Genomic DNA, 26,003 nt, shown 5'->3' with positions numbered 1-26,003 from the left:
AGATGAGACCAAAATCGAGCTCTTTGGCATCAACTCAACTCGCCGTGTTTGTAGGAGGAGGAATGCTGCCGAACACCATCCCCACCATCAAACATGGAGGTGGTAACATTATGCTTTGGGGGTGTTTTTCTGCTAAGTGGACAGGACAACTTCACCGCATCAAAGGGATGATGGACGGAGCCATGTACCGTGAAATCTTGGGTGAGAACCTCCTTCCCTCAGCCAGGGCATTGAAAATGGGTCATGGATGGGTATTCCAGCATGACAATTACCCAAAACACACGGCCAAGGCAACAAAGGTGTGGCTCAAGAAGAAGCACATTAAGTCCTGGAGTGGCCTAGCCAGTCTCCAGACCTTAATCCCATAGAAAATCTGTGGAGGGAGCTGAAGGTTCGAGTTGCCAAACGTCAGGCTTGAAACATGAATGACTTGGAGAAGATCTGCAAAGAGGAGTGGGACAAAATCTCTGCTGAAATGTGTGCAAACCTGGTGGCCAACTACAAGAAACGTCTGACTTCTGTGATTGCCAACAAGGGTTTTGCCACCAAGTACTAAGTCATGTTTTGCAGAGGGGTCAAATACTTATTTCCCTCATTAAAATGCAAATCAATTTATAACATTTTTACATGCGTTTTTCTGGATTTTTTGTTGTTATTCTGTCTCTCACTGTTCAAATAAACCTACCATTAAAATTATAGACTGGTAATTTCTTTGTCAGTGGGCAAACGTACAAAATCAGCAGGGGATCAAATACTTTTTTCCCTCACTGTAGGATCTTAATTTGAGCCAGTTTGCTACAGCAGGAAAATGCCCCTGCAGCAACAGGACGTGAACTATTATGTGGATTATAATTAAAGGAATTTCTTTTGTAGGGGATGATACATTTTTCGTTTTAAAGTGGAAATTAGAAACTTTAGAAGCCTTTTTTAACCTTTAATACACTACAAGTTTGCAGCAAAATTCTCAACAACAAATTAAGATCCTACATCTGTACATTGAGTGTATAAACATTAGGAACACCTGTTCTTTATGACATAGACTGACCAGGTGAATCCAGGTGAAAGTTATGATCCTTTATTGATGTAACTTGTTAAATCCACTTCAATCAGTGTTGATGAAGGGGAGGAGACAGGTTAAAGAAGGATTTTTAAGCCTTGAGACAATTAAGACATGGCTTGTGTGTATGCCATTCAGAGAATGAATCGGCAAGACAAAATATTTAAGTGCCTTTGAATGGGATATGGTAGTAGGTGCCAGGCGCACCAGTTTGTGTCAAGAACTGCAACGCTGCTGGGGTTTTCACGCTCAACAGTTTCCCATGTGTATCAAGAATGGTCCACCACCCAAAGGACATCCAGCCAACTTGACACAACTGTGGGAAGCATCGGAGTCAACATGGGCCAACATCCCTGTGGAATGCTTTGGACCCCTTATAGAGTCCATGCCTCAACGAATTGAGGCTGTTCTGAGGGGAAAAGGGGGTGCAACTCAAAATTAGGAAGGTGTAGATTTCTTAAAGTATTTTTAAAAAATGTTTATTGGATAGAGAGAGATAGAGGAGAGAGTGCTGAAAGAGCATTGGACCAGATTGGAAACCATACTGGCAGCAGTACATGATACATGTTCTCCAGCTGCAGCGTCTTAGACCACTAGACCACCCCAGGCCATGCCATTTTGATAGGACATTGCAACTGTCACTCACCCTTTGATCCCGGTGACCAGAAAGTGCAGGCTGCCCTGGATCTTGGTGCAGTTGATGAAACTGTCAATGTTCTGAGAGTCCACTGTCTGTCTGGAAGCTGTGCCTGTTCCTTGACAAGCTAGAGAGGAGAGGAGAGGAGAGGAGAGGAGAGGAGAGGAGAGGAGAGGAGAGGAGAGGAGATGAGATGAGATGAGAGGAGAGGAAATAATTGATAAATCTAAAGTTTCACTACATGAGTGATAAGGACAGGTTGCTGGAGTATAGAACCCTCTACAGATCTATGATAGTTGAGGGGTTATGTGTGGACACTGGACAGGCATATGTACCTTTGGGACAGAGGCCTCCACAGGGCTCACACCTCTTCACTCCTTTTTTCTCCCCCTCCGTCTTATAAGGGGGGCAGCTGCTCACACACGAGCTCCCGTCCACCACAAAATTAGCTGAGGAGGAATGAGAGACAGAGAAAGAGTGGGGCACAGGGAGATTGGACCATGCTAGAAATTGATAGATTGAATGTTGTCATGATGGTCATGGTTAGGGCCAGGAGTTGACCGGTGAGGTGTAGTGGATAGAGCATGCTGTGTGTGGACTTACTGGGGCACTGGGCCACGCAGATGGAGCCGTACTGGTACTTGGCGCTGGGGTTGGGCTCCAGTTTGAAGGTGTGTTTGTTGTAGATGAGGGTCTGGGGACACTGTGGCACACAGGAGCCTGAGTTGTTGAAGTTACGGCAGGCCTGGATAGAGAAAATACAGTTATGCATTGCTTAGTAGTATAGTTTTTACCCATTCATTTCTATTCAATGACTATCAGAACTACTGGTAACACTTCTTTGCAGTATGCTTGTGTGTATAGAAAACTCACAAAGCAGTCTGTGTCCAGGGGTCCGGTGCAGCCTCCTGCACACTCCATATGACAGCACTCACTGGGACTCCTCCCAAAGCAGCGGCCATTACACTGAGGGGCACACACCGTCTTTGTCACTGAGGGGGAGAGAGAGAGAGAGAGAAAGAGAGAGAGAGAGATAGAGAATACTTTGAGCAAAGCAATCTGACTGAGCTGGGTTGTATGAGACAAGGGGTTATCTAGTGTTGTAAGAAAATTACAACCAGGTGACTAACAGATCTGGCAGGTGTCATTCCTGGGCCCCCAACATGGACCTGTGCATGCCTCATCACATGGCTCTGAAAAACAACATGTCAGAAATGTTAGAAAACATAAAAGCTACATCATACAAGAACATGGATCCTAACCATTGAACATAAAAGTTATCTGTACTGTAGCAGTCCTACCACTAATCTGAATACATAACATTGACTTCTGTGAATCCTACCATGTACCTCCCACTGTACTCACGTTCAGGCCCGTTCTCGTTGATGATGACCTCAGAGTCTCCATCCTTCACTATGTCCAGCCAGTTCACCTGAGGGGTGTAGCTCAGGAACTTATTCTGAATGATCTGCACCCCTCCCTCCAGTATCTCTGTGGAACACACACACACAATTAGTTTACTGTTTCTAGTCAAGGTAATTGCCATAACAGGCCAGAACCCATTGGTGAGTAACCAAATCAAATCTGACACAAATCTGTATTTCTCTCTCACCCTATAGTGCCTCCACTCATCTCTCATGTTACACTGACAGTTAGTACATAGTAAAGAGCATTCCAGCAGGAACTTACCATAAAGACATCTACTCATATTGTACCTGACACACAGACAGGCAAACACACACACACACACACACACACACACACACAGACCCTCCTTGAACCCATGTCAACAAGAGGTGTGGTTGTACTATGTGGGTGTGGGAGTGCCAACAGTAACATCCAACCTGCCTAGCAGGCTCTCCTTTCTTTATGTCTAGCCTCCCACGCGCAGTCATACTACAACTCTAGAGAGGGAAGTTTGTAGTAACATGCCTGCCATTTGTCACTGACACTTTGATGGGACGGGAACATAAAAGTTAACTACTGAAGTTGGCATGGTAGCGCATGTGGACCAAGATAATCATGTTGTTGTTCATGATGATGATGTGTATCACTTAAAGACTTATCTTCATCTCCATTAACATGTTTTTGTAACATGAATGTGTGTTTGTGTGTGTGTTGTGTGTGTGTGTGTGTGTGTGTGTGTGTGTGTGTGTGTGTGTGTGTGTGTGTGTGTGTGTGTGTGTGTGTGTGTGTGTGTGTGTGTGTGTGTGTGTGTGTGTGTGTGTGTGTGCGCGTACCTGTGAGGTGTGTGAGGCCCAGCTCCTCCAGTCCGTGCTGGCCGTCCTTCTGGTAGTTGACGAGGACAGCCAGAGCAAAGCGCTCCTCGTACAGAGTGGTGCCTCTGATGATACGGAGCTGGTCCAGTGGCAGCCGGCTGAACTGATTAATGGCTATGAGGATGTAGCCTGTCACTTCTCTGATAGACTACAGGGGAGGAGAAAGGTCAGGGAAGAGGGAAAGAGTAAACAAAAAGGTTTTACTCTAAAGAGCAGATGGAATGAGGATACAGTTATGTTCCTCCTTGTCGATCTTGGAGGGCTGCACAAAGCAAATTAGCCAGTGATGATTTTTCAGTTTAACATTTCTAGTGTTGATTCAGGAGTTAAATTCACTCTGTAAGAGTGAAATTAACACTCAGGGGTGTAAAAGAACCGCCAGTGTTGGTGTTAATAACCAGAGTTATTGTTTTACACTTTGGGGAGTAAAACAATTCCACCAAGACAACGCTCATCATTATAATATTTCCCAGCATGCTGTAGGTAGATTTTTTAGGATTGTTTTCAATCTGTAGTTTTGCATGTACATTGATTGATTGATTAATCTTATGCTACACAAAGATAAATAACATACACTACAATGTAGAAAATAGTAAAAATAAAGAAAAACCCTTGAATGAGTAGGTGTTCTAAAAAAAATTGACCGGTAGTGTAAATGTTTCTAAACTAATCCGATTTATTGCACCCGTTACTGAAATGGTTGTTCCAGTTGAAATGGTTTAGGTAGTCTTCTTATCAACTTTCCTAACCCTGACAGTCATTCTGAATGTATGTTGTGGGTGAATAAACATTCCAACTGTTGGATATCCTAACTCTAGCTGGATTCCAGTAGGAATAACACATTACTTTGCAAGCCAGCATAATGTGACTTGCAGGCCTGATGTGGCCTGTAAACCAGGACCGACTGTGTTAGGGTAAAACTAGGCCATCAGAGTAAGGCCTTATGATATATGTATGATATATGTATTGTATTGTCATAGAGTTTAATTTTAATGATAGCATTTGCCTAGGTACTCACTTGGTGAAAGCCAAAGGCCTATAAAAGGAAATAATTAAATAACCATGTCTCTGTTACTAACAAATACAGTCATGGGTGGTAACTCTACAATTCACTCAAAAAGAAACGGCACCCTGGGAAATATGTAAATTAGACTTTACACCATCCAGTGTTAAAACAGTATCCACAAATGATTTACTGTAACACTGCAGGTGTTCATTTCTTACACTGAGAAAGTGTAACAGAGTCAGCACTAAGCAAAGTGAGTCCAGTTTACACATAATCAAGTGTATGTTCATATGACTCATATGTTCACTGAAAATAGTGTACATTTAACACTTTTAGAGTTAAATGTACACCATTGATTTTGATGTGCAGTGTGAGCAGGCATTTGTCACCTGATTCAATTGAATCAACTATTCATCAAGACCTTGATTTTCTGAATCAGGTGTGTTAGAACTGGGCTGGGACAGAAACCTGCACACAAGTAGCCCTCCAGTACGAGGAGCGAAGGACATAGATGTAGTGGTTAATGTACCTTAATTCAAGACTATTTACTGTAAATACTAAGATGCTACATTGACTTTGACTATAACATCACAACACAACAGCCCTCTTCTTCTCTCACTCATCAATAGTTACCATGAGAGCATAACATTAGCTAACTACAGTACCATGCCAGTTAAACTAGTTACGGGTAACTAACTGGTTTCCATGGCTATATGATAAGTTACCATGGCTGTGTGATCAGTTACCATGGCAGTGCCACAGTGCGGAGGTGACTAAGGTTTTGGAGGGGAATGATCATCCACAGGAGACGCACACTGATAAGAGCTCTGAGTAGTACTCTGTGCAGCAAAGGGAAGTCTGTGGCCTGACGTCTGATTGTGTGTTTAGTGTTGTCAGGGAAATAGGTTGGCACTATACAGTGGGGAGAACAAGTATTTGATACACTGCCGATTTTGCAGGTTTTCCTACTTACAAAGCATGTAGATGTCTGTCATTTTTATCATAGGTACACTTCAACTGTGAGAGACGGAATCTAAAACAAAAATCCAGAAAATCACATTGTATGATTTTTAAGTAATTAATTTGCATTTTATTGCATGACATAAGTATTTGATACATCAGAAAAGCAGAACTTAATATTTGGTACAGAAACCTTTGTTTGCAATTACAGAGATCATACGTTTCCTGTAGGTCTTGACCAGGTTTGCACACACTGCAGCAGGGATTTTGGCACACTCCTCCATATAGACCTTCTCCAGATCCTTCAGGTTTCGTGGCTGTCGCTGGGCAATACGGACTTTCAGCTCCCTCCAAAGATTTTCTATTGGGTTCAGGTCTGGAGACTGGCTAGGCCACTCCAGGACTTTGAGATGCTTCTTACGGAGCCACTCCTTAGTTGCTCTGGCTGTGTGTTTCGGGTCGTTGTCATGCTGGAAGACCCAGCCACGACCCATCTTCAATGCTCTTACTGAGGGAAGGAGGTTGTTGGCCAAGATCTCACGATACATGGCCCCATCCATCCTCCCCTCAATACGGTGCAGTCGTCCTGTCCCCTTTGCAGAAAAGTATCCCCAAAGAATGATGTTTCCACCTCCATGCTTCACGGTTGGGATGGTGTTCTTGGGGTTGTACTCATCCTTCTTCTTCAAACAAACATGGCGAGTGGAGTTTAGACCAAAAACCTATATTTTTGTCTCATCAGACCACATGACCTTCTCCCATTCCTCCTCTGGATCATCCAGATGGTCATTGGCAAACTTCAGACGGGCCTGGACATGCGCTGGCTTGAGCAGGGGGACATTGCGTGCGCTGCAGGATTTTAATCCATGATGGCTTAGTGTGTTACTAATGGTTTTCTTTGAGACTGTGGTCCCAGCTCTCTTCAGGTCATTGACCAGGTCCTGCCGTGTAGTTCTGGGCTGATCCCTCACCTTCCTCATGATCATTGATGCCCCACGAGGTGAGATCTTGCATGGAGCTCCAGACCGAGGGTGATTGACCGTCATCTTGAACTTCTTCCATTTTCTAATAATTGCGCCAACAGTTGTTGCCTTCTCACCAAGCTGCTTGCCTATTGTCCTGTAGCCCATCCCAGCCTTGTGCAGGTCTACAATTGTATCCCTGATGTCCTTACACAGCTCTTGGCCATTGTGGAGAGGTTGGAGTCTGTTTGATTGAGTGTGTGGACAGGTGTCTTTTATACTGGTAATGAGTTCAAACAGGTGCAGTTAATACAGGTAATGAGTGGAGAACAGGAGGGCTTCTTAAAGAAAAACTAACAGGTCTGTGAGAGCCGGAATTCTTACTGGTTGGTAGGTGATCAAATACTTATGTCATGCAATAAAATGCAAATTAATTACTTAAAAATCATACAATGTGATTTTCTGGATTTTTGTTTTAGATTCCGTTTCTCACAGTTGAAGTGTACCTATGATAAAAAGTACAGACCTCTTCATGCTTTGTAAGTAGGAAAACCTGCAAAATCGGCAGTGTATCAAATACTTGTTCTCCCCACTGTATATAGACTTCTATTGAACTGGAGTAGATTATACATACACTCCTGATGCAAGAAACACACACACACACATGCATGGACACACACACACCTGTTGCCATTCATCCACCTGTTCATCCCCTCACCTGTAGAAAGGTGAAGTCCCTCCAATGTTCCATCATGGTGATCTCTAGGTTGCCCATGACGATCTCACAGCCGCTGTACATCTCCTTCATCAGTGTGTACTGCGTCTGTGAACTTCCTGTCACGCTCAGTGCATTCTGGGTGCCGGAGCATATCACTAGAGGGAAAGAAAGGCAAAAGATAGTTCTTTAGTTTTAAGGATTTCACTTCAAAACACTAGCCTATGTTGTTGTTGTCAGTACTGATGCATTTTGTGTAGTTTTGATGTAACACATCAGCTCACAACATACATTCAAACTATGACTAATACATACTGTAATAATAACTGTTAGTCCTAGGAATAATGATTAATGTGTTTATGCTCATTTCTCATGCCCTTTAGCTTTGCATGCTAACGGCCAGAATGGATATATGTGATGATGTGAAATAGGCTGAGGCCAGTGCTACATTCAATACACTGACTGACTGACTCTGGGGCAGACATACTGGGTCTTGTTTATTGTGGAATGTAGGAGTCCAGTCCTTTTCCCTTTTCAATGTCATTGGGACAGAGAGACTGTTTTGCTATTCAAATCTCAGCCAGATGTCCAAAGAGAGAGAGAGAGAAAGTGAAAGAGGGAAAGAGGAAGGAAGAGAGGCTAACTCTGGATAATAACATGTTTGTTTCTTTATTTCCAGTTGCTGTTCAATGAATATGTTTCCCTATATATCAATAGGTTATTTATTCACAGATAGATAGGTAGCTAAGAACAAGCTATACAGTGTTGGATTTGATGGAACGTTGAACTGCACACAGGCCTGCTTGTGACTACCCTAAAGAGATAGATATACCATGTTGTCTATCTGCTGTGTTCTTGTGCTCTCACAATGATCTGAAATACATGTTCAGCACTAAATCTGGAGACTCTGATGAGTCACACAGACATGAGCACCGAGCGTGTTAACATGTACTAGTTCATAAGATTCACACAGGGAATAACAAGCAGTAAAAGCTAGAAGGTGATTCTGGAGAGAGTAGCATATAGCGTGTGATAACAGTCCAATGAGCAGGCCCAGCCATCATTAAGCAGAGATAGCAGCTACTTTATTGTGTTTGTGAAGGAGAGAGAGAGGGAGAGAGAGGGTCACAGGTGCTAGTCTAGAGGAATTTGAACACACACACTTGGACATCAATCCCAGAGCACACTGACTCTCCCTGGGTAGAGGGTATACGGACATTCCTGAACACTGCACTCTTAGAAAAAATTGTTATTTGGTTGTCCCCATAGGAGAACCCTTTTTGGTTCCAGGTAGAACTCTTTTGGGTTCCATGTAGAACCCTCTGTGGAAAGGGTTTTACATGGAACCAAAAATGGTTATTCAAAGGGTTCTCCTATTGGGACAACTAAAGAACCGTTTTAGGTTCAAGATAGCACCTTTCTTTCTAAGAGTGTACCTAGCAGCATGCTACATTAGACCAGTGCTCTTCTATCCTGGTCTTTGACACCCACAAGGTTGCACATTTTGCTCTAGCCCAGCACTTGCATATGTGCAACCTGCCATTGTGAGGTTGTGTGAGTGTAATAAATGTGTAATAAACAAGGATCAGAAATTCTTATATAGCGAATCACCAGCTAGATTCAAGGTGTACAAGTTACAACACAAGAGTGTCAGTCAAGCAGGTGTACTGTAGGAATACTGTTCAGCTCAAATTGGCCATGGACTTTGTGCAGTGTAGACACATTTGGTCATTGGAATTGTAATTATCATTAGATTGTAATTATGTTCTTATGTGTACATTGCCCAATGTGAACCATCTTATCAAAACCCCACCTAGGTTAAGCACTGGGAGCAGCCTGAGCTGGGTCACTGCTATCAGTGGATGGCTTAAAGCTGTTGACACTCAACCAGTTCAATTGCCTGTTGACAAATAGTCCTGTGCACATGCACATGTACACCCAGGCAAACACAATCACGAAAGTGTACAATCATTACACAAACACTAATGTGTATGCAAGCACAATAATTGTACACAAAGAAATTAAGAATCCATGAATGCCAGGTCATCAGATGCTGCTCAGCCACGTTATCTACCTCCACAGTGTTCCTGCACACTGTTTCACATTGTTTGTATAGAATGGTACATTTTTATGTTCTATATTATATATTGTATTACCATGTCTTTTTTTTATCGACTATTGTGCTCTTGTTATTTTCTTACTGTTTGTATTACTTTTATTCATCTACTTTGTATATTGATAGTTTTGCTACTGTATATTGTATATTTAAGCAATAAGGCCCAAGGGGGTGTGGTATATGGCCAATATACCATGGCTAAGGGCTGTTCTTAGGAACGACGCTACGCAGAGTGCCTGGATACAGCCCTAAGCAGTGGTATATTGGCCATATATCACAAACCCCCGAGGTGCTATTATAAACTGGTTACCAATGTAATTAGAGCAGTAAAAATACATGTTTTGTCATACCCGTGGTATTCCACGGCTGTCAGCCAATCATATTCAGGGCTCAAACCACTCAGTTTATAATGATAGTTTTGCTACTTTACATTTATTCTGCACTGTTGAGAAAGAGCTGCAAGTAAGCATTTCACTGTACCGTTACACCCGCTGTATTCTGTGCATGCGACAAATAAACTTTGATTTGATTTGAAAAAGAACACACATACTTACACAAAATGTTCCATCACAGAAATTAACATTAACACACACACACGCACACGCACACAGACAGACAGGCAGAGCAACATGCATGTACAAATATTGTTGCTGGAGAAGTGAATCTGAATGGGCTGAGTAGGTGGGTTTACCGAGTCAAAGAGGTACTTTCAGTATTTGCATAGAGAGAGGGCGGGGTAGAGGGATGGAAGAGTTCACAGAAAACTCTCTCTCTCTCTCTCACACACACACCCATATACACACACACACACACACACACACACAAGGTTCTTATAGTAAACGAAAACTGAAACGAAAACGAGAACTAATCATGAAAAAACTGAAATATAATAATTAACCTGTTTCAAAAACTAAAACTGTACTGAAACTATTATCTTTAACTCCCCCCCAAAATAAAAAAATAAATAATAATAACATCGTTAATTATGTTTCCGTTTGGGGGGGGGGGGGGGGCAAAAATCAAATGGGGTTATCAAGCTTTTCTAATAGGGTTTTCAAGCTTCTGAATCTGGCCGTTAAAATTGAGATCGACTTTCTAATTTAAAGGTAGACTCAGCGAGATGACATTGCCATGAGCAGCACCTCAGATATTGGGCATGTTTGAGTGGTAAGGCTAAAGCAACCGACTGTAGACGAAAGTCGAGGAGGAAAGTCGGGGGAGGTGCATCTGTGACAGCCGAAAGTCGGACACTAATGTGGTTTTCCAACAGCAAAGCTCAGATAGCATGGCAGTGTTGCCATTGTTTATAAAATGCTCTCATTATAATGCTGAAATAAACACGTATAAGACACATATCACACACTCACAATCTAAAATCATAAAAAATATTGTGTGTCCTCTGTAGAATCAATTACTGATATCAAATGTATTTGTATACTGTGCATTCGGAAAGTATTCAGACCCCTTTACTTTTTCCACATTTTGTTACGTTACAGCCTTATTCTAAAATTGATTAAGTTGTTTTTTCCCCCCTCATCAATCTACAAACAATACCCCATAATGACAAAGCACATTTTTTTTTTTTGAAATTCTTGCAAATGTATTACAACTAAAAAACGGATTACATTTCCATAAGTATTCAGACCCTTTACTCAGTACTTTGTTGAAGCACATTTGGCAGTGATTACAGCCTTGAGTCTTCTTGGGTATGATGCTACAAGCTTGGCACACCTGTATTTGGAGAGTTTCTCCCATTCTTTGCTGCATATCCTCTCAACCTCTGTCAGTTTGGAAGGGTAGCGTTGCTGCACATCTATTTTCAGGTCTCTCCAGAGATGTTCGATCGGGGTCAAGTCCGGGCTCTGGCTGGGCCACTCAAGGACATTCAGAGACTTGTCCCGAAACCACTCCTGCATTGTCTTGGCTGTGGGCTTAGGGTCGTTGTCCTGTTAGAAGATGAACCTTCACCCCAGTCTGAGGTCCTGAGCGCTCTGGAGCAGGTTTTCATCAAGGATCTCGCTGTACTTTGTTATGTTCATCTTTCCCTCAATCCTGACTAGTCTCCCAGTCCTGCTGCTGAAAAACATCCCCACAGCATGATGCTGCAACCACCATGCTTCACCATAGGGATGGTGCCAGGTTTCCTCCAGACGTGACGCTTGGCATTCAGGACAAAGAGTTCAATCTTGGTTTCATCAGAACAGAGAATCTTGTTTCTCATAGTCTGAGAATCTTTAGTTGCCTTTTGGCAAAACTCCAAGCCGGCTGTCATGTGCCTTTTACTGAGGCTTCCGTCTGGCCACTCTACCATAAAGGCCTGATTGGTGTAGTGCTGCAGAGATGGTTGTCCTTCTGGAAAGTTCTCACATCTCCACAGAGGAACTCTGGAGCTCTGTCAGAGTGACCATCGGGTTCATGGTCACCTCCCTGACCAAGGCCCTTCTCCCCCGATTGCTCAGTTTGGCCGGGTGACCAGCTCTAGGAAGAGTCTTGGTGGTTCCAAACTTCTTCCATTTAAGAATGATGGAGGCCTCTGTGTTCTTGGGGACCTTCAATGCTGCAGAAATGTTTTGGTACCCTTCCCCAGATCTGTGCCTCGACACAATCCTGTCTCGGAGCTCTACGGACAATTCCTTCGACCTCATGGCTTGGTTTTTGCTCTGACATGCACTGTCAACTGTGGGACCTTATATAGACAGGTGTGTGCCTTTCCAAATAATGTCCAATCAATTGAATTTACCACAGGTGGACTCCAATCAAGTTGTAGAAACATCTCAAGGATGATCAATGGAAACAGGAAGCACCTGAGCTCAATTTCGTGTCTCATAGCAAAGGGTCTGAATACTTATAGGTATTTCTGTTTAAACATTTTAATACGTTTGCAAAAATGTTTAAAAAGCAGTTTTCGCTTTTGTCATTATGGTGTATTGTGTATTGACACTTTTGGTAATGCAGTTTAACAGAAGTCTGGCTCAGAAAGATAATTCCCATAGATGGCCCCATGGAGAAGTACAATAAAAAAAATCAAAATAAGACACTTTAGCCATCACTTTTGTACACAAAACAACCATTGAATTATTCAAGTAATTGTCTTATTTTTGTTCATCACTCACAGCCGAAGATAATAACATTTTATATTCATCCACTGTCTGTCATGTTTCTGGATGACATAATGATGTCATACTGAGTGCTAGTACGCAGGCATTATGAGCTCTGTAAAACCGGATCTAGAAAGATGACAACCCCCACAAAACAGCGTAGATTACGTTGAAAACAACGGTCGTCCATCTTGGACGCTGTCTCAAGTTAATTTATAAACTGTGCAACACACATTGAAAGGCGGTGACCAACAATGTATGGTCACTGACTTGACAAAAGTTATCCACTAGAACGCACCCATTGAGATGTGCACGATGAAAGACTACAGTCACACAGTGTCTGCACATGTGCACTGTGCACGGATGCGCTCCACCCTGCTACAATGTGGTAGCTACGGGACCAAAACAGCGGAGAAGTTTAGCGGAAATGACCCACTACTCCTGAGAACTTCATGCATCTACGTCATCTCTCTGAGTCTACCTTTAAACTTAACCTAAACTGTGACTTGACCCATCACCTTATGAATTTATTTATCTCTCTCTCTCTCTCTCTCTCTCTCTCTCTCGATATTATCCTAGACTCTATACCTCTTTTCCGTTTTCTCCTGACTATTTTCTTCTGTTGAATATGCAGTCAAGGCTAGATAGTGGTGTCATTGTCCATTTCCATAGACAGTAACCTAACACACTAGAAAACATTACTGCCATAGACAGTAACCTAACACACTAGAAAACATAGCTCAGTCCTGGATCAGGTTTAGTTGTCATTTTCATTCAGCTGTTTCCAAGGTTTCCACACTCAAAAAGTGGAGAGGAAAGAAAAGGGAAGGGAAGAAAAGAAAGGAGGTAGGAGGAGATCAACTATTTCTATAAAGCGATAGAAACGGTAGATGAGGTAAACAGAAACTTGGCACAGGATGCCAACAGATTACCGCATACCTTAGAGGTCTATTCTCACACACACACGCCTCACTGAGATGTACACTACCAGTCAAAAGTTTGGACACACCTACTCATTCAAGGGTTTTTCTTTATTTTTACATTGTAGAATAATAGTGAAGACATCAAAACAATGAAATAACACATACGGAATCATGTAGTAACCAAAAAAGTGTTAAACAAATCTAAATATACTTTATATTTGAGATTCTTCGAAGTAGCCACCCTTTTCCTTGATGACAGCTTTGCACACTCTTGGCATTCTCTCAACCAGATTCATGAGGTAGTCATCTGGAATGCATTTCAATTAACAGGTGTGCCTTGTTAAAAGTTCGTGGAATTATTTTCCTTCTTAATGCATTTGAGCCAATCAGTTGTGTTGTGACAAGGTAGGGGTGGTATACAGAAGATAGCCCTATTTGGTAAAAGATCTAGTCCATATTATGGCAAGAACAGCTCAAATAAGCAAAGAGAAACGACAGTCCATCATTACTTTAAGACATGAAGGTCAGTCAATACGGAAGATTTCAAAAACGTTGAAAGTTTCTTCAAGTGCAGTCACAAAAACCATCAAGTGCTATGATGAAACTGGCTCTCATGAGGACCACCACAGGAAAGCAATACCCAGAGTTACCTCTGCTGCAGAGGATAAGTTCATTAGAGTTAACTGCACCTCAGATTGCAGCCCAAATAAATGCTTCACAGAGTTCAAGTAACAGACACATCTCAACATCAACTGTTCAGAGGAGACTGCGTGAATCAGGCCTTCACGGTCGAATTGCTGCAAAGAAACCACTACTAAAGGACACCAATAAGAAGAAGAGACTTACTTGGGCCAAGAAATGAGCAATGGACATTAGACCGATGGAAATCTGTCCTTTGGTCTGATGAGTCCAAATTTGAGATTTTTGGTTCCAACTGCCATGTCTTTGTGAGACGCCGAGTTGGTGAACGGATGATCTCCGCATGTGTGGTTCCCACAATGAAGCATGGAGGAGGAGTGATGATGTGGGGGTGCTTTGCTGGTGACACTGTCTGTGATTTATTTAGAATTCAAGGCACACTTAACCAGTATGGTTACCACAGCATTCTGCAGCGATTTGTCATCCCATCTGGTTTGTGCTTAGTGGGACTATCATTTTTTTTTCAACAGGACAATGACCTAAAACCCAATTGAGTTGGTTTGGGATGAGTTGGACCGTAGAGTGAAGGAAAAGCAGCCAACAAGTGCTCCGCATATGTGGGAACTCCTTCAATACTGTTGGAAAAACATTCCTCATGGAGCTGGTTGAGAGAATGCCAATAGTGTGCAAAGATGTAATCAAGGCAAAGTGGCTACTTTAAAGAATCTCAAATATATTTTGATTTGTTTAACTCTTTTTGGGTTACTACATGATTCCATATGTGTTATTTCATAGTTTTGATGTCTTCACTATTATTCTACAATGTAGAAAATAGTAAAAATAAAGAAAAACCCTTGAATTAGCAGGTTTGTCCAAACTTTTGACTGGTACTGTATGTTCAGCACACACACACACTGACACACACAGAGCAGAAGGATCAACACACACAACAAAGCACATGCTATGTCACATTTATTTTATAAGGCACATCTTATATTGCTATTGTTCACTTCCCACAGGGTATAATCCTTAAGGTCCATTTATATTGTAATAATGCTTAGCTTAGGCATACTTTTTCTGTGATAAATTAAAAGAGTAAATGAAGAGTTTCATTCCAAAGCGCTATATATCCATTTTCAGAAATGTTGGTAAATTTGCTTTTTTGGTTTAATGAACTTACCAAAGAGAATGGTGTGTTTTTTCCACATCTAATCATGGCATGGGGTTGTTCACTAGATTGTTTCATTTCAGAGAGAAACAATCACATTTTGTTGCAAAACAAGATACATCCGCCTCACTCTCAGAGAAAAAAGTAGCACTGCAAGGATTTACACAGTCAAATGTGACAAATAATTACATTTTTAATAAAGAACTGTACAAATGATACATTTGACATTAATATTTAAATATATATATATAAAATGTATCAATACAGTAATATGCGATCTGGGCTCTGGTCGAAAGTAGTGCACTATATAGGGAATAGGGTGCCATAGGGACGAGATCTAACTAACCAAACACTATAGCATGAGGCTAGATTTATGATGGGTTGAATTTCTATGTTAAATATACAGGATATGAACATTCCATTCCAGCTAAACAATGGATATACACTGAGTATTCCAAACATTAGGAACACCTTCCTAATATTGAGTTGCACACCCCCCCTTTTGCCCTCAGAACAACCTCAATTCGTTGGGGCATGGACTCTACAAGGTGTCAAAAGCATTCCACAGGGTTGCTGGCCCATGTTGACTCCAATGGTTCCCACAGTTGTGTCAAGTTGGCTGGATGTCCTTTGAGTGGTGGACCATTCTTGATACACATGGGAAACCTTTGAGTGTGAAAAACCCAGCAGCGTTGCAGTTCTTGACACAAACTGGTGCACCTGGCACCTACTACCATAACCCGTTTAAAGGCACTTAAATCACCCTCTGAATAGCATACATACACAATCCATGTCTCAATTGTCTCAAGGCTTAAAAATCCTTCTTTAACCTGTCTCCTCCCCTTCATCTACACTGATTGAAGTTTATTTAAAAAAGTGATATCAATAAAGGATCATAGCTTTCACCTGGATTCCCCTCGTCTATGTCATGGAAAGAGCAGGTGTTCTTAATATTTTGTATACTCAGTGTATAGCATTTTGCAACAAAACCCTAATCTAAAATCTATTAATAAAAAATCTGAGAACAGTAATATTTTACACACATATAAAGGTACCCATAAGAATTCATTTCTGAAATTCACTGTAAGGGGTACAACTTCCTCATGTGTCATCAACAGGTGCGACTACATTTGTGACGCATCAGTAAATTGGAACAGGTGTCACTCTAGTGAAGCAGTAAACACCGAGACGATTACCTGGGAGGCAAACTGTTTCGTGTGGGTAGGTATTGTGCAATTACAAAGAAAGAAATCAAATCAAAGCTATTAATACATACTGAAAACAATGAAATCAGAAAAAGTGATCGAGTGGAATTAACTTTGTTCAGTAAACATTCACTGGTTTATGATGTTCCTCTAGTGACCATGCACTGCACCAGTCTGGGAGACCAATATATGAAAAGAACCCAGCTTTCCTACCTCTCTATTTCACAGACCTGACTCCAACATCTGTAGTATTAATCCTGATGATCTGGTAAATGGGTTGTTTTTATTAACCAAAAAACAACGCACATCTTACAAAGGTGTGCATGCATCATCATTTCATTAAGGTATGCCATAATTAATCTTTATCAGAAATCACTCAATCATCAATAATTTAAAACAACATGTGTCACATAACAAGAATGATTTGATCCGGATAAATATGCTCCAGTGTTGAACCTTAACACACACACACACACACACACCACACACGCACTGTACGCATACACACACAGTTCCAGGTGATAGAAAAACAAGCTTGAAGAGATTGAGGAAAATCCTAGCTTCAGAGATGCCTGAGAAAGTGCTGTGATTGGTAAATGTTTATGGCATGGCTGTTATCGTTATCTCTGACCCCTGATATGAGTTCACACAGTGCTTTATAGGGCCTTGTAATCTAGAGCTCTGTGCCACATCTTCAACGGCTAAGAAAACAAACCACTGCCTGACCAGTGCCCATGGTCACATATAGGACAAATAATCAACCAATCAATCAATCAAATATAAATTATATTTCATTAAAATTATATTTGGATCAATTTTAGGATAGGAGCCAAACTGTCTTCACACCATAGCTGCAATGTAGGACCAACTGTCCCTCAATAAATAAAGTGTTAGTCATTTAACTGTTTATAATAATTGGGGCACATACAGACACAACTCTGGTCCATTATGTAATAAACAATTTATGAACTTGTAATAAATATGGATCCATGCATCATTTACCACATTGTTTACCACGTATTGATGAGGGGTTATAGATCTCTAGAGCAGGGTTCTTCAATTCCGGTCCTGGAGGGCCGAGACACCTCTGTTTTTCATCCTCTCCTTCTAATCAGGGGCTAATTCAGACCTGGGACACCAGGTGAGTGCAATTAACTACCAGGTAGAAATAAAAAACAGAAGTGTTTCGGCCCTCCAGGACCGGAATTGAAGAACCCTGCTCTAGAGAATACATTGAAATAGGTATAGGCCTAGTGTGCTAGCAGAGGAAATAAAGTACTGATTTGATGCAGATCAAAATCGACATTAATTATATTTCCTCAGTTGCGTGACTTGTAGGAGTCTATTTACTTCAGCCTATTATCCTTCACTGATGCCAGAGGATCAGTCTGACTATCAACTGCCTCCCGACCTGTTGTTGACTTTGTTTTCCTCCTGCACTGCACCACCTTATTTACCTAAGGCCAGATGACATCAGTACAGAGCCAAAGTTCAGCCAGTGTTCACGGTTGTTTGTGATTCAAATCACAACACCTCACTCTAACATGGAGGCTATACAATCATACCTGACTCAGTGTGAATACACCGCACAGATTTGACAAGTTTCCAGGAACGCTTGTTAATGAGTAGCTATACATTTTCTAACTCCTGACCGTATGATATGGACACTGGGGTTAAAAAATGTAAAGAGGTGCTAAGTGAGAAAGACAGAAAGACAAAATAGCCATAGTTTTCTTTGACATTTCTAGGGAGGAGCTGCTTTTGGTTAGCAGCTTGCATGGAGAGCGATAACATACAAAAGAAACAGAGACAATTGACACAACCACATAAGTACACTCTGTTCTGAAAGTCGTCTGACACACAGCAAACAGGTTCTGCACATATGAAACTGGTTTTGTCCCTATGGTCAGATTGACAGCACTGATTTAGGTGAGGACAAGATATGTACCATTGACTCATTTATGTACACAACACTGTGGGATTGGTCGCTGCCAAAATAAAATAAAAACACTACAGCATGTAAGCTTGATTGTGAATTAACACAGTGAGAAAAACATATAGGACATATGGGCACCAGTGCCACGAAATACTGTTGGCTCTTTTATTGCCTTTTGCCCTCAAAATGTAAATGGCTGTAACAACATTTCATAAGCAGTGTAAGTTTTTAGGCAACTTTCATTGGGCATAAATTAAACTATTGCCCAAGTACAATTGTTTTGGTTAAAGTCTAATAAAAAAAACATAATGGCTAATAAAGTCGGGGGATTAGGAAAACATTTGAAAGACAGTGTAGCCTACTCACTTTGATGGCGAGCGCAATACAGACACGGAACCTACCTTCTTGGGTTTGAGCGCAGGTAAACTGGAGCCATGGTAGCGCGACGCACAGCGCGAGCACCTGCCGGAGACCTGTCATCCTCATTCGAACAGTAGACACAATTTATCAAACATTACGAGCTCGGAGAGATGTACAATATCGACTAAACTCGACTATTTCCGACTGCTCAGGAATTGTTAGGCTAAGAAATCCTTTGAAGAAAAGTCAAAATGTTAAAACGACCTCTCCAGGTGAAGTCTTCGAATGTATCCCCTCCAATGTACAGTATCTCAAAGAGAAGAACAGGTAAAGTAAGTCAATTTAAAGTCGACTGAAGAGTCCTCTTGAACTTTTTCTTTGAAGCAGAAGGCTACTCAGCAGAGTTCAATTGGTTCATACATTTCTTTAATTTACAGAAAAACGATAAGATTATTGACAAAAGTATACGCTATGAATAGGTTAAAGGCGAGTGTACATCGGTTTGGCACAGAGTTTACAATCGTTCAACCTCTGATGTGTAAAATCATCACTAGTCACTGATTGGACCACAGACTGGTCGTTGAACCAATCAGAGGCAGATGCGCCTTCTGTAGACTACAACTGTCTGAATAAATCAAATCTACAAAGTAGCACTTGCCACAAATTGATTATTATTTAACCATCTTTCGGAGTAAATAAAGCTCCTTTTTCATCCGCCTATATTAGGCCTATTGGTTATGCTAGTACTGTATGATAAATCAAGGTCATTTTTTGACTAATATTTCTGAGATATATTTTGATATCCCTCCATAATTCTATATCTAAGTGATTTGAAGAAATAACTTGTAGACAATCTTGTAGCCCTACCAGTTAAATATGATGAACCACACACAATAGACTCAACATCATTTGGGCTTCCTGGCTTCTCGCAGGGAGTCCTTATCTGGGCTAATGTAAGCCCACCATTGATAAATGGCTGCTTGTTGAGAGTTACATTGCGCCGCTGTTCCCCATGAAGGGCTGTATTGTACCTCGGTATCGTGGACTGGTTAATCAGTCTTTCTTTGAAGGGTGCTGGACCAGAGCTATCACAATGACCGCATTGTCAACGCATCAAATTGACTTCTCAACCCTTACAAGCACACGCACAGAGGGGGCAAACATTCTTGCATTCTCTTGTCTGCGTCACTGAAACAAAATATCACATTTTATATAAAATGTTTCCTATTGTTTTGTGTTTTTCTCAGCGTGAAAGTACATCAATATTCAGGCATGAATTCAACTATTCAATTTTGGTATTCAGTGACGGACAGTAGGCTAATGAACTGATGATGTTATCCTAGTAGTGGAACAGGAACTGTATATGAATAGACTCTTTATAGGTCATACCATTATCATAGTGGTTATTGATTGAAAAAATGGTACATGTATTTAGACTTCTCACTATTTCACTCACACACACAGACAAATATGCACACACACACACACACACACACACACACACACACACACACACACACACACACACACACACACACACACACACAGAGGAAAGACAAGGGGTACACAGCTCGAATTGCGGCACATTTCTGGTCTGGCAAGACAAAGAACAACATAATCTCCTCTCTTTGGCTAGTCACTTGAGCTTTATGCAAACATGGTCTGTCTGAGTGGCTGAGCCAGCTAAACAACTGCTCTACTGAAACTGGCTTTGCCTGTAGCTCCAGTCTGTATGTGCGTTTGAGTCAGTGATTGAACAGACATGCACGGATTACAGTTTTTCTCAATCACGTACAAGCATTTTTTTGATCTGTGTTGATACTTATCAATAGCAGAACAGCAATGACCAAATGCTCAAATACATTTACCGAACATCGGATCATTTTCTTGCCCGAGTTGCGTATATTAGACCCCATTTTACAAAACCTTAAATACAAATGTCATCAGCGAACACAAAATTCACTGTTAAGTGTTTTGTTCACAGAATATTAACACATTGTTTTCATCAGAAGTGCAATTGTGTTCACTGTTTCCAACAATCAGTAAATACTACTGCACGAAATTCTAAATTATCCCATCAGTGTCATACAATATAGGGAAAGATCTAGTCAATGGGGACTGTCTAATTTCTATGATATTTACAATATTGCGGACATTCAAAGATGCAGAAAATGAAGTTAGGTTACATCTAAGTAACTTTGGCTTACTAAGTCATCATCTCCAACATTGTGACTTTCCATTATAGAGCTGCGCTTTGGAGTGGATTGAGGCCTATACATTCATATCAGTTGTGTTCCTTCATTGTATTCACCTTTCCTTATTTCTATTGTGGATTCTGTTTCTGTATGCCAATGGAAAGTCCACAAAACTATGAGCAAACCAGACAATGTATTTTATACATGGAATTTGATTGTGATGATACTGATGAATAAATCCTGCGTACAATGTGCTAATTTTTTATTTGACTTTTTATCTGGAATAAAATTTGATTTGATGTGTATCAAATTGTTTGGTGAAATATGCATAAAAGGAGAGTAATTGCCCATAATTCTGCACCTTTTCATAGACATACTTCCAATTTTGAGCATCATGATTTAGTGACTGCAAAGAAAATATATTGATCTACTGGAATTGTTAAAAGACTAACTTTCTGTTTTGTGTGCTTGGACTCAAGAGATACATATGGTAGTGTTCATCTTTTTGCAGGCAGGTGTGTTCTTTTTATGAATGTATTTACAATTTTGACAGTATAATATAGTTTTGATGAATGTGTTCATGTTTTGAGAAGGCAACTACATTTTGAATGTGCATTTACTGTTTTGCAAAAGGCCACAGAATTCTTGTCGTGTCTTGTCAACAGCATTGTTCCAAGAAATGTACACGGTTGAGAAAAACTGTAAAGAACAACACTGAACAAAGTATTTTGGAATGAATCACCTGCACTTAAGCACGTGACAAACATAGCCTAGTTTTAGAATAATAATGATCATTGTAAGACTTTTTTTTGTAACTGAACACCCGAAAGACCCCGAAATGTTCCTATTTATGTCATTGCCACATGTATAGATCTACTCTTGTTATGCAATATGCTAAAATTAAAAGTAAACATCTCACTATAGCCAGAGGTTCTATCAGGAAGTTATTCTCAAAGATCTTATCATTTCGAAAAGGACCTCGTTTCGTCTTGGTTAACAGTGAGGTATGGGGTCAAATACAATAAACAAAAATTAGACAGTTAAAAGCAAGCATGTAGGGGTTGTTTTACAATATTTTTATGCAGCTAGACAAAAAAATACTTCACGTTAGGTCAGGCAATTAAACATTTAAGAGACAAATGACAATAACATTTTTGTAATGTATTAGCCAGTGAGAGACGTGTGCTGGTGAAGACTGACCTCTTCTGGCCAGCATGAAGAAATAACTTCAATGATTGTTGTCTGACTCTAGGTTAGATGTAATGGAGCACACCAGGGCTATAGACAAACATCTTCTGAATGTTGATTGTATCTAATATCACCCCATCTGTCAGAGCTTGTGAGTCAGGTCATACAGAAAACAGATTTATTTTTGACACAGCAGGATTTTCCTTTGTTTTATAACATCACTCTACAGCCTTACAGGGTAGGAAGTCCATTACATTTACATTTACATTTTAGTCATTTAGCAGACGCTCTTATCCAGAGCGACTTACAGGAGCAATTAGGGTTAAGTGCCTTGCTCAAGGGCACATCGACAGATTTTTCACCTAGTCGGCTCGGGGATTAGAACCAGCGACCTTTCGGTTACTGGCACACGCTCTTAACCACTAAGCTACCTGCCGCCCCAGTCCATGACACCCCTGAGACTTGGTCATCATCATCATCATCATCATCATCACAGAACAATTCTTCAATAAGTCATTTACGTTTAGGTATAAAGAAATTGTAGGTTGATTATATAGAAAATTATATTATATTTTTTTCCCTCATCAATCTACACACAATACCCCATAATGACAAAGCAAAAACAGCTTTTTAGACAAAAAAACTACTGAAATATCACATTTACATAAGTATTCTGACCCTTTACTCAGACCCTTTACCAAGAGCAAACTGATACGCGCCATGATAACCACACAACAATAGAATGTCAGAACACATCCAGCAAACCAAAATTGTTTCTGTTAAAGTTTCCATTGTACAGTGCATTTGGAAAGTATTCAGACCCCTTGACTTTTTCCACATTTTGTTACTTTACAGCCTTATTCTAAAATTGATTAAATTGTTTTTCCCCCTCATCAATCTACAAACAATACCCCATAATGACAAAGCAAAAACAGGTTTTTATAAATTTTTGCAAAAAATAAATAATAAACTGAAATATCATATAAGTATTCAGACCCTTTACTCAGTACTTTGTTGAAGCACATTTGGCAGCGATTATAGCCTCAAGTCTTCTTGGGTATGACGCTACAAGCTTGGTATTTGGGGAGGTTCTCCCATTCTCTGCAGATCCTCTCAAGCTCTGTCAGGTTGGATGGGGAGCGTCGCTGCACAGCTATTTTCAGGTCTCTCCAGAGATGTTGGATCAGCTTCAAGTCCGGTCTCTGGCTGGACCACTCAAGGACATTCAGAGACTTGTACCGAAGCCACTCCTGCTTTGTCTTGGCTGTGGGCTTAGGGCTTAGGGTCGTTGTCCTGTTAGAAGATGAACCTTCACCCCAGTCTGAGGTCCTGAGCACTCTGGAGCAGATTTTCATCAAGGATCTCTCTGTACTTTGCTCCATTCATCTTTACCTCGATCTTGACTAGTCTCCCAGTCCCTGCTGCTGAAAAACATCCCCACAGCATGATGCTGCCACCACCATGCTTCACCGTAGGGATGGTGCCAGGTTTCCTCCAGACGTGACGCTTGGCATTCAGGCCAAAGAGTTCAATCTTGGTTCAATCCAAACTTCTACCATTTGAGAATGATGAAGGCCATTGTGTTCTTGGGGACCTTCAGTGCTGCAGACATTTTTTGGTACCCTTCCCCAGATGTGTGCCTCGACACAATCCTGTCTCGGAGCTCTACAGACAATTCCTTCGACCTCATGGCTTGGTTTTTGCTCTGACATGCACTGTCAACTGTGGGACCTTATATAGACAGGTGTGTGCCTTTCCAAATCATGTCCAATCAATTGAATTTACCACAGGTGGACTCCAATCAAGTTGTAGAAACATCTCAAAGATGATCATTGGAAACAGGATGCATCTGAGCTCAATTTTGAGTCTCATAGCAAAGGGTCTGAATATTTATGTAAATAAGGTATTTCTATTTTTTATTTGTAATACATTTGCCAAAGATTCTAAAAACGTGTTTTCACTTTGTCATTATGGGCTATTGTGTGTAGATTGTCGAGGAAAAAAATTATTTAATAAATTTTAGAATAAGGCTGTAACGTAACAAAATGTGGAAAAAGTCAAAGGGTATGAATACTTTCCGAATGCACTGTACATAGGCAACTACGTATATTCTGTTGCCCCATGATCAGATTAGGTCAGAATACCAAAATAGGAAGGACCTAAGCAGTGAAAATTGGAATGCAGTTGGTATAGCATGGCGTTTGCAACGCCAGGGTTGTGGGTTCGATTCCCATGGGGTATGAAAATTAAAAAGAATAATGTATGCACTAACTGTAAGTCGCTCTGGATAAGAGCGTCTGCTAAATGACGTAAATGTAAATGTAAATGTAGTGTAAATGGTGTATGTAATTATATGAATTTTCTGAAAATAGACAAGACTCAAAAGTTTGTAAATTTAACAAACATTTACTGAAGGCCCATTATAACGTGGTAAAAAAAAAGAACATAGTTACCATGAACCTATAAGAGCCATGAAAACAAAGAGCCTTTGATCACAACCTGGAAGAACATGCTGAGCACGCATCCCCTCTCAATGGGAAAATGACCCCCCCCCCCCCCCCCAAAAAAAAAGAAAAAGACATACACCATGTGTAGAATTAGAGCATAGCTTCAAAAGATCAATCAGGAGGTTCAAGAGGGCGGAAACTGAAAAAGTTTCATAGGATAAAGTGTATGTCTTTTTTCTAGAATCTGTTTATTAGGGGGGAGTTGCCAATCAGGCAATGGTTGTTTTGGTCAGGAGTGTCACATCCAAATGGAAAAGGGCAATTATATGACTGAACCAGTGGCGATTTAAGCATGTAAATCTTGGTGGGGTAAACCATTTAAAAAAAAAAAATTTATGCATGCCAGCAAAGCCATTACACAACACTAAACAATACATTAATTGCACTATAACGGTGGCAAACGGTGCCCACAAACTGTTAGGGACTACATAAAGCTGTCCCAACAGCAGACCTTTCTTTTCAGCCACTGCTACACCTGGCTATCAGCAGGGACTTGTCTGGCACTGAAACAGTTCATTCAGCCTCATTTACTGCCTTTAAAAAAACCATAGCTGATATGGCTGAGTTGCTTAAACAAATGTGGTTTCTATTGACAATTGAGATGTACAAACTATGGCATAAGGGGACGACTAGCGGATAAGAGGCAATCCGTAATTTCGATTAAGACATTAATGAGCGAGCTAGGGTGGACGTAGTCAATATAACTTTTGTTCAGCTCTTTTGAAATATACAGCAACAGAATTCAGAACATGGGCCGTTCTTACAGTATTCTCCGTATACACCAAGTCAGAACCGTAGGATAAATAAAGATGGTATATAAGCAGACAATGAAAGCCCTTACAATATTTGATGATGACATTTCTCTAAAACAGGTTATAAGCTACATGTGCACCACCAAGTCAGAACAGTAAGATAAGTTAGGAGGGGAAAAGGGACATGGGCTACTAACAGCTTACTACACAACATACACTTAGTATTACTTTCTTAGCTACAGTATACATAACTCCCTGGCATATTACATCATTAATGCAGCAGCATACAATACATTTTTG

At 40.8% G+C, this 26,003-nt stretch overlaps 1 protein-coding gene across 2 annotated transcripts in view; it reads right to left on the bottom strand.

Moving 5' to 3' along the window:
- Positions 1 to 19,579, bottom strand: part of LOC311139062 (receptor tyrosine-protein kinase erbB-3-like) — a 32,205-nt gene extending 12,626 nt beyond the window's left edge. Inside the window, exons 1-9 of one of the 2 annotated variants that reach the window (XM_084173916.1) lie at positions 19,103 to 19,579; positions 7,620 to 7,774; positions 3,935 to 4,121; positions 3,060 to 3,185; positions 2,825 to 2,887; positions 2,568 to 2,686; positions 2,298 to 2,439; positions 2,030 to 2,143; positions 1,704 to 1,821 (exon numbers count right to left, since the gene is read on the bottom strand). In XM_084173916.1, the coding sequence (XP_084030042.1) occupies positions 1,704 to 1,821; positions 2,030 to 2,143; positions 2,298 to 2,439; positions 2,568 to 2,686; positions 2,825 to 2,887; positions 3,060 to 3,185; positions 3,935 to 4,121; positions 7,620 to 7,774; positions 19,103 to 19,187 (1,109 nt within the window). In that variant the 5' untranslated portion in view covers positions 19,188 to 19,579. The remainder of the gene's footprint in view (positions 1 to 1,703; positions 1,822 to 2,029; positions 2,144 to 2,297; positions 2,440 to 2,567; positions 2,687 to 2,824; positions 2,888 to 3,059; positions 3,186 to 3,934; positions 4,122 to 7,619; positions 7,775 to 19,102) is intronic. The other variant, XM_084173917.1, reaches the window with a different exon arrangement.
- Between the last annotated feature and the right edge of the window lie 6,424 nt (positions 19,580 to 26,003).

The sequence above is a fragment of the Coregonus lavaretus genome, assembly GCF_964263955.1.
Source record: "Coregonus lavaretus genome assembly, chromosome: 12".
In the NCBI taxonomy this organism is placed as follows: domain Eukaryota; kingdom Metazoa; phylum Chordata; class Actinopteri; order Salmoniformes; family Salmonidae; genus Coregonus; species Coregonus lavaretus.
Note: the sequence above shows the minus strand (reverse complement) of the source record. Positions and strands in the feature narration are given on the sequence as shown.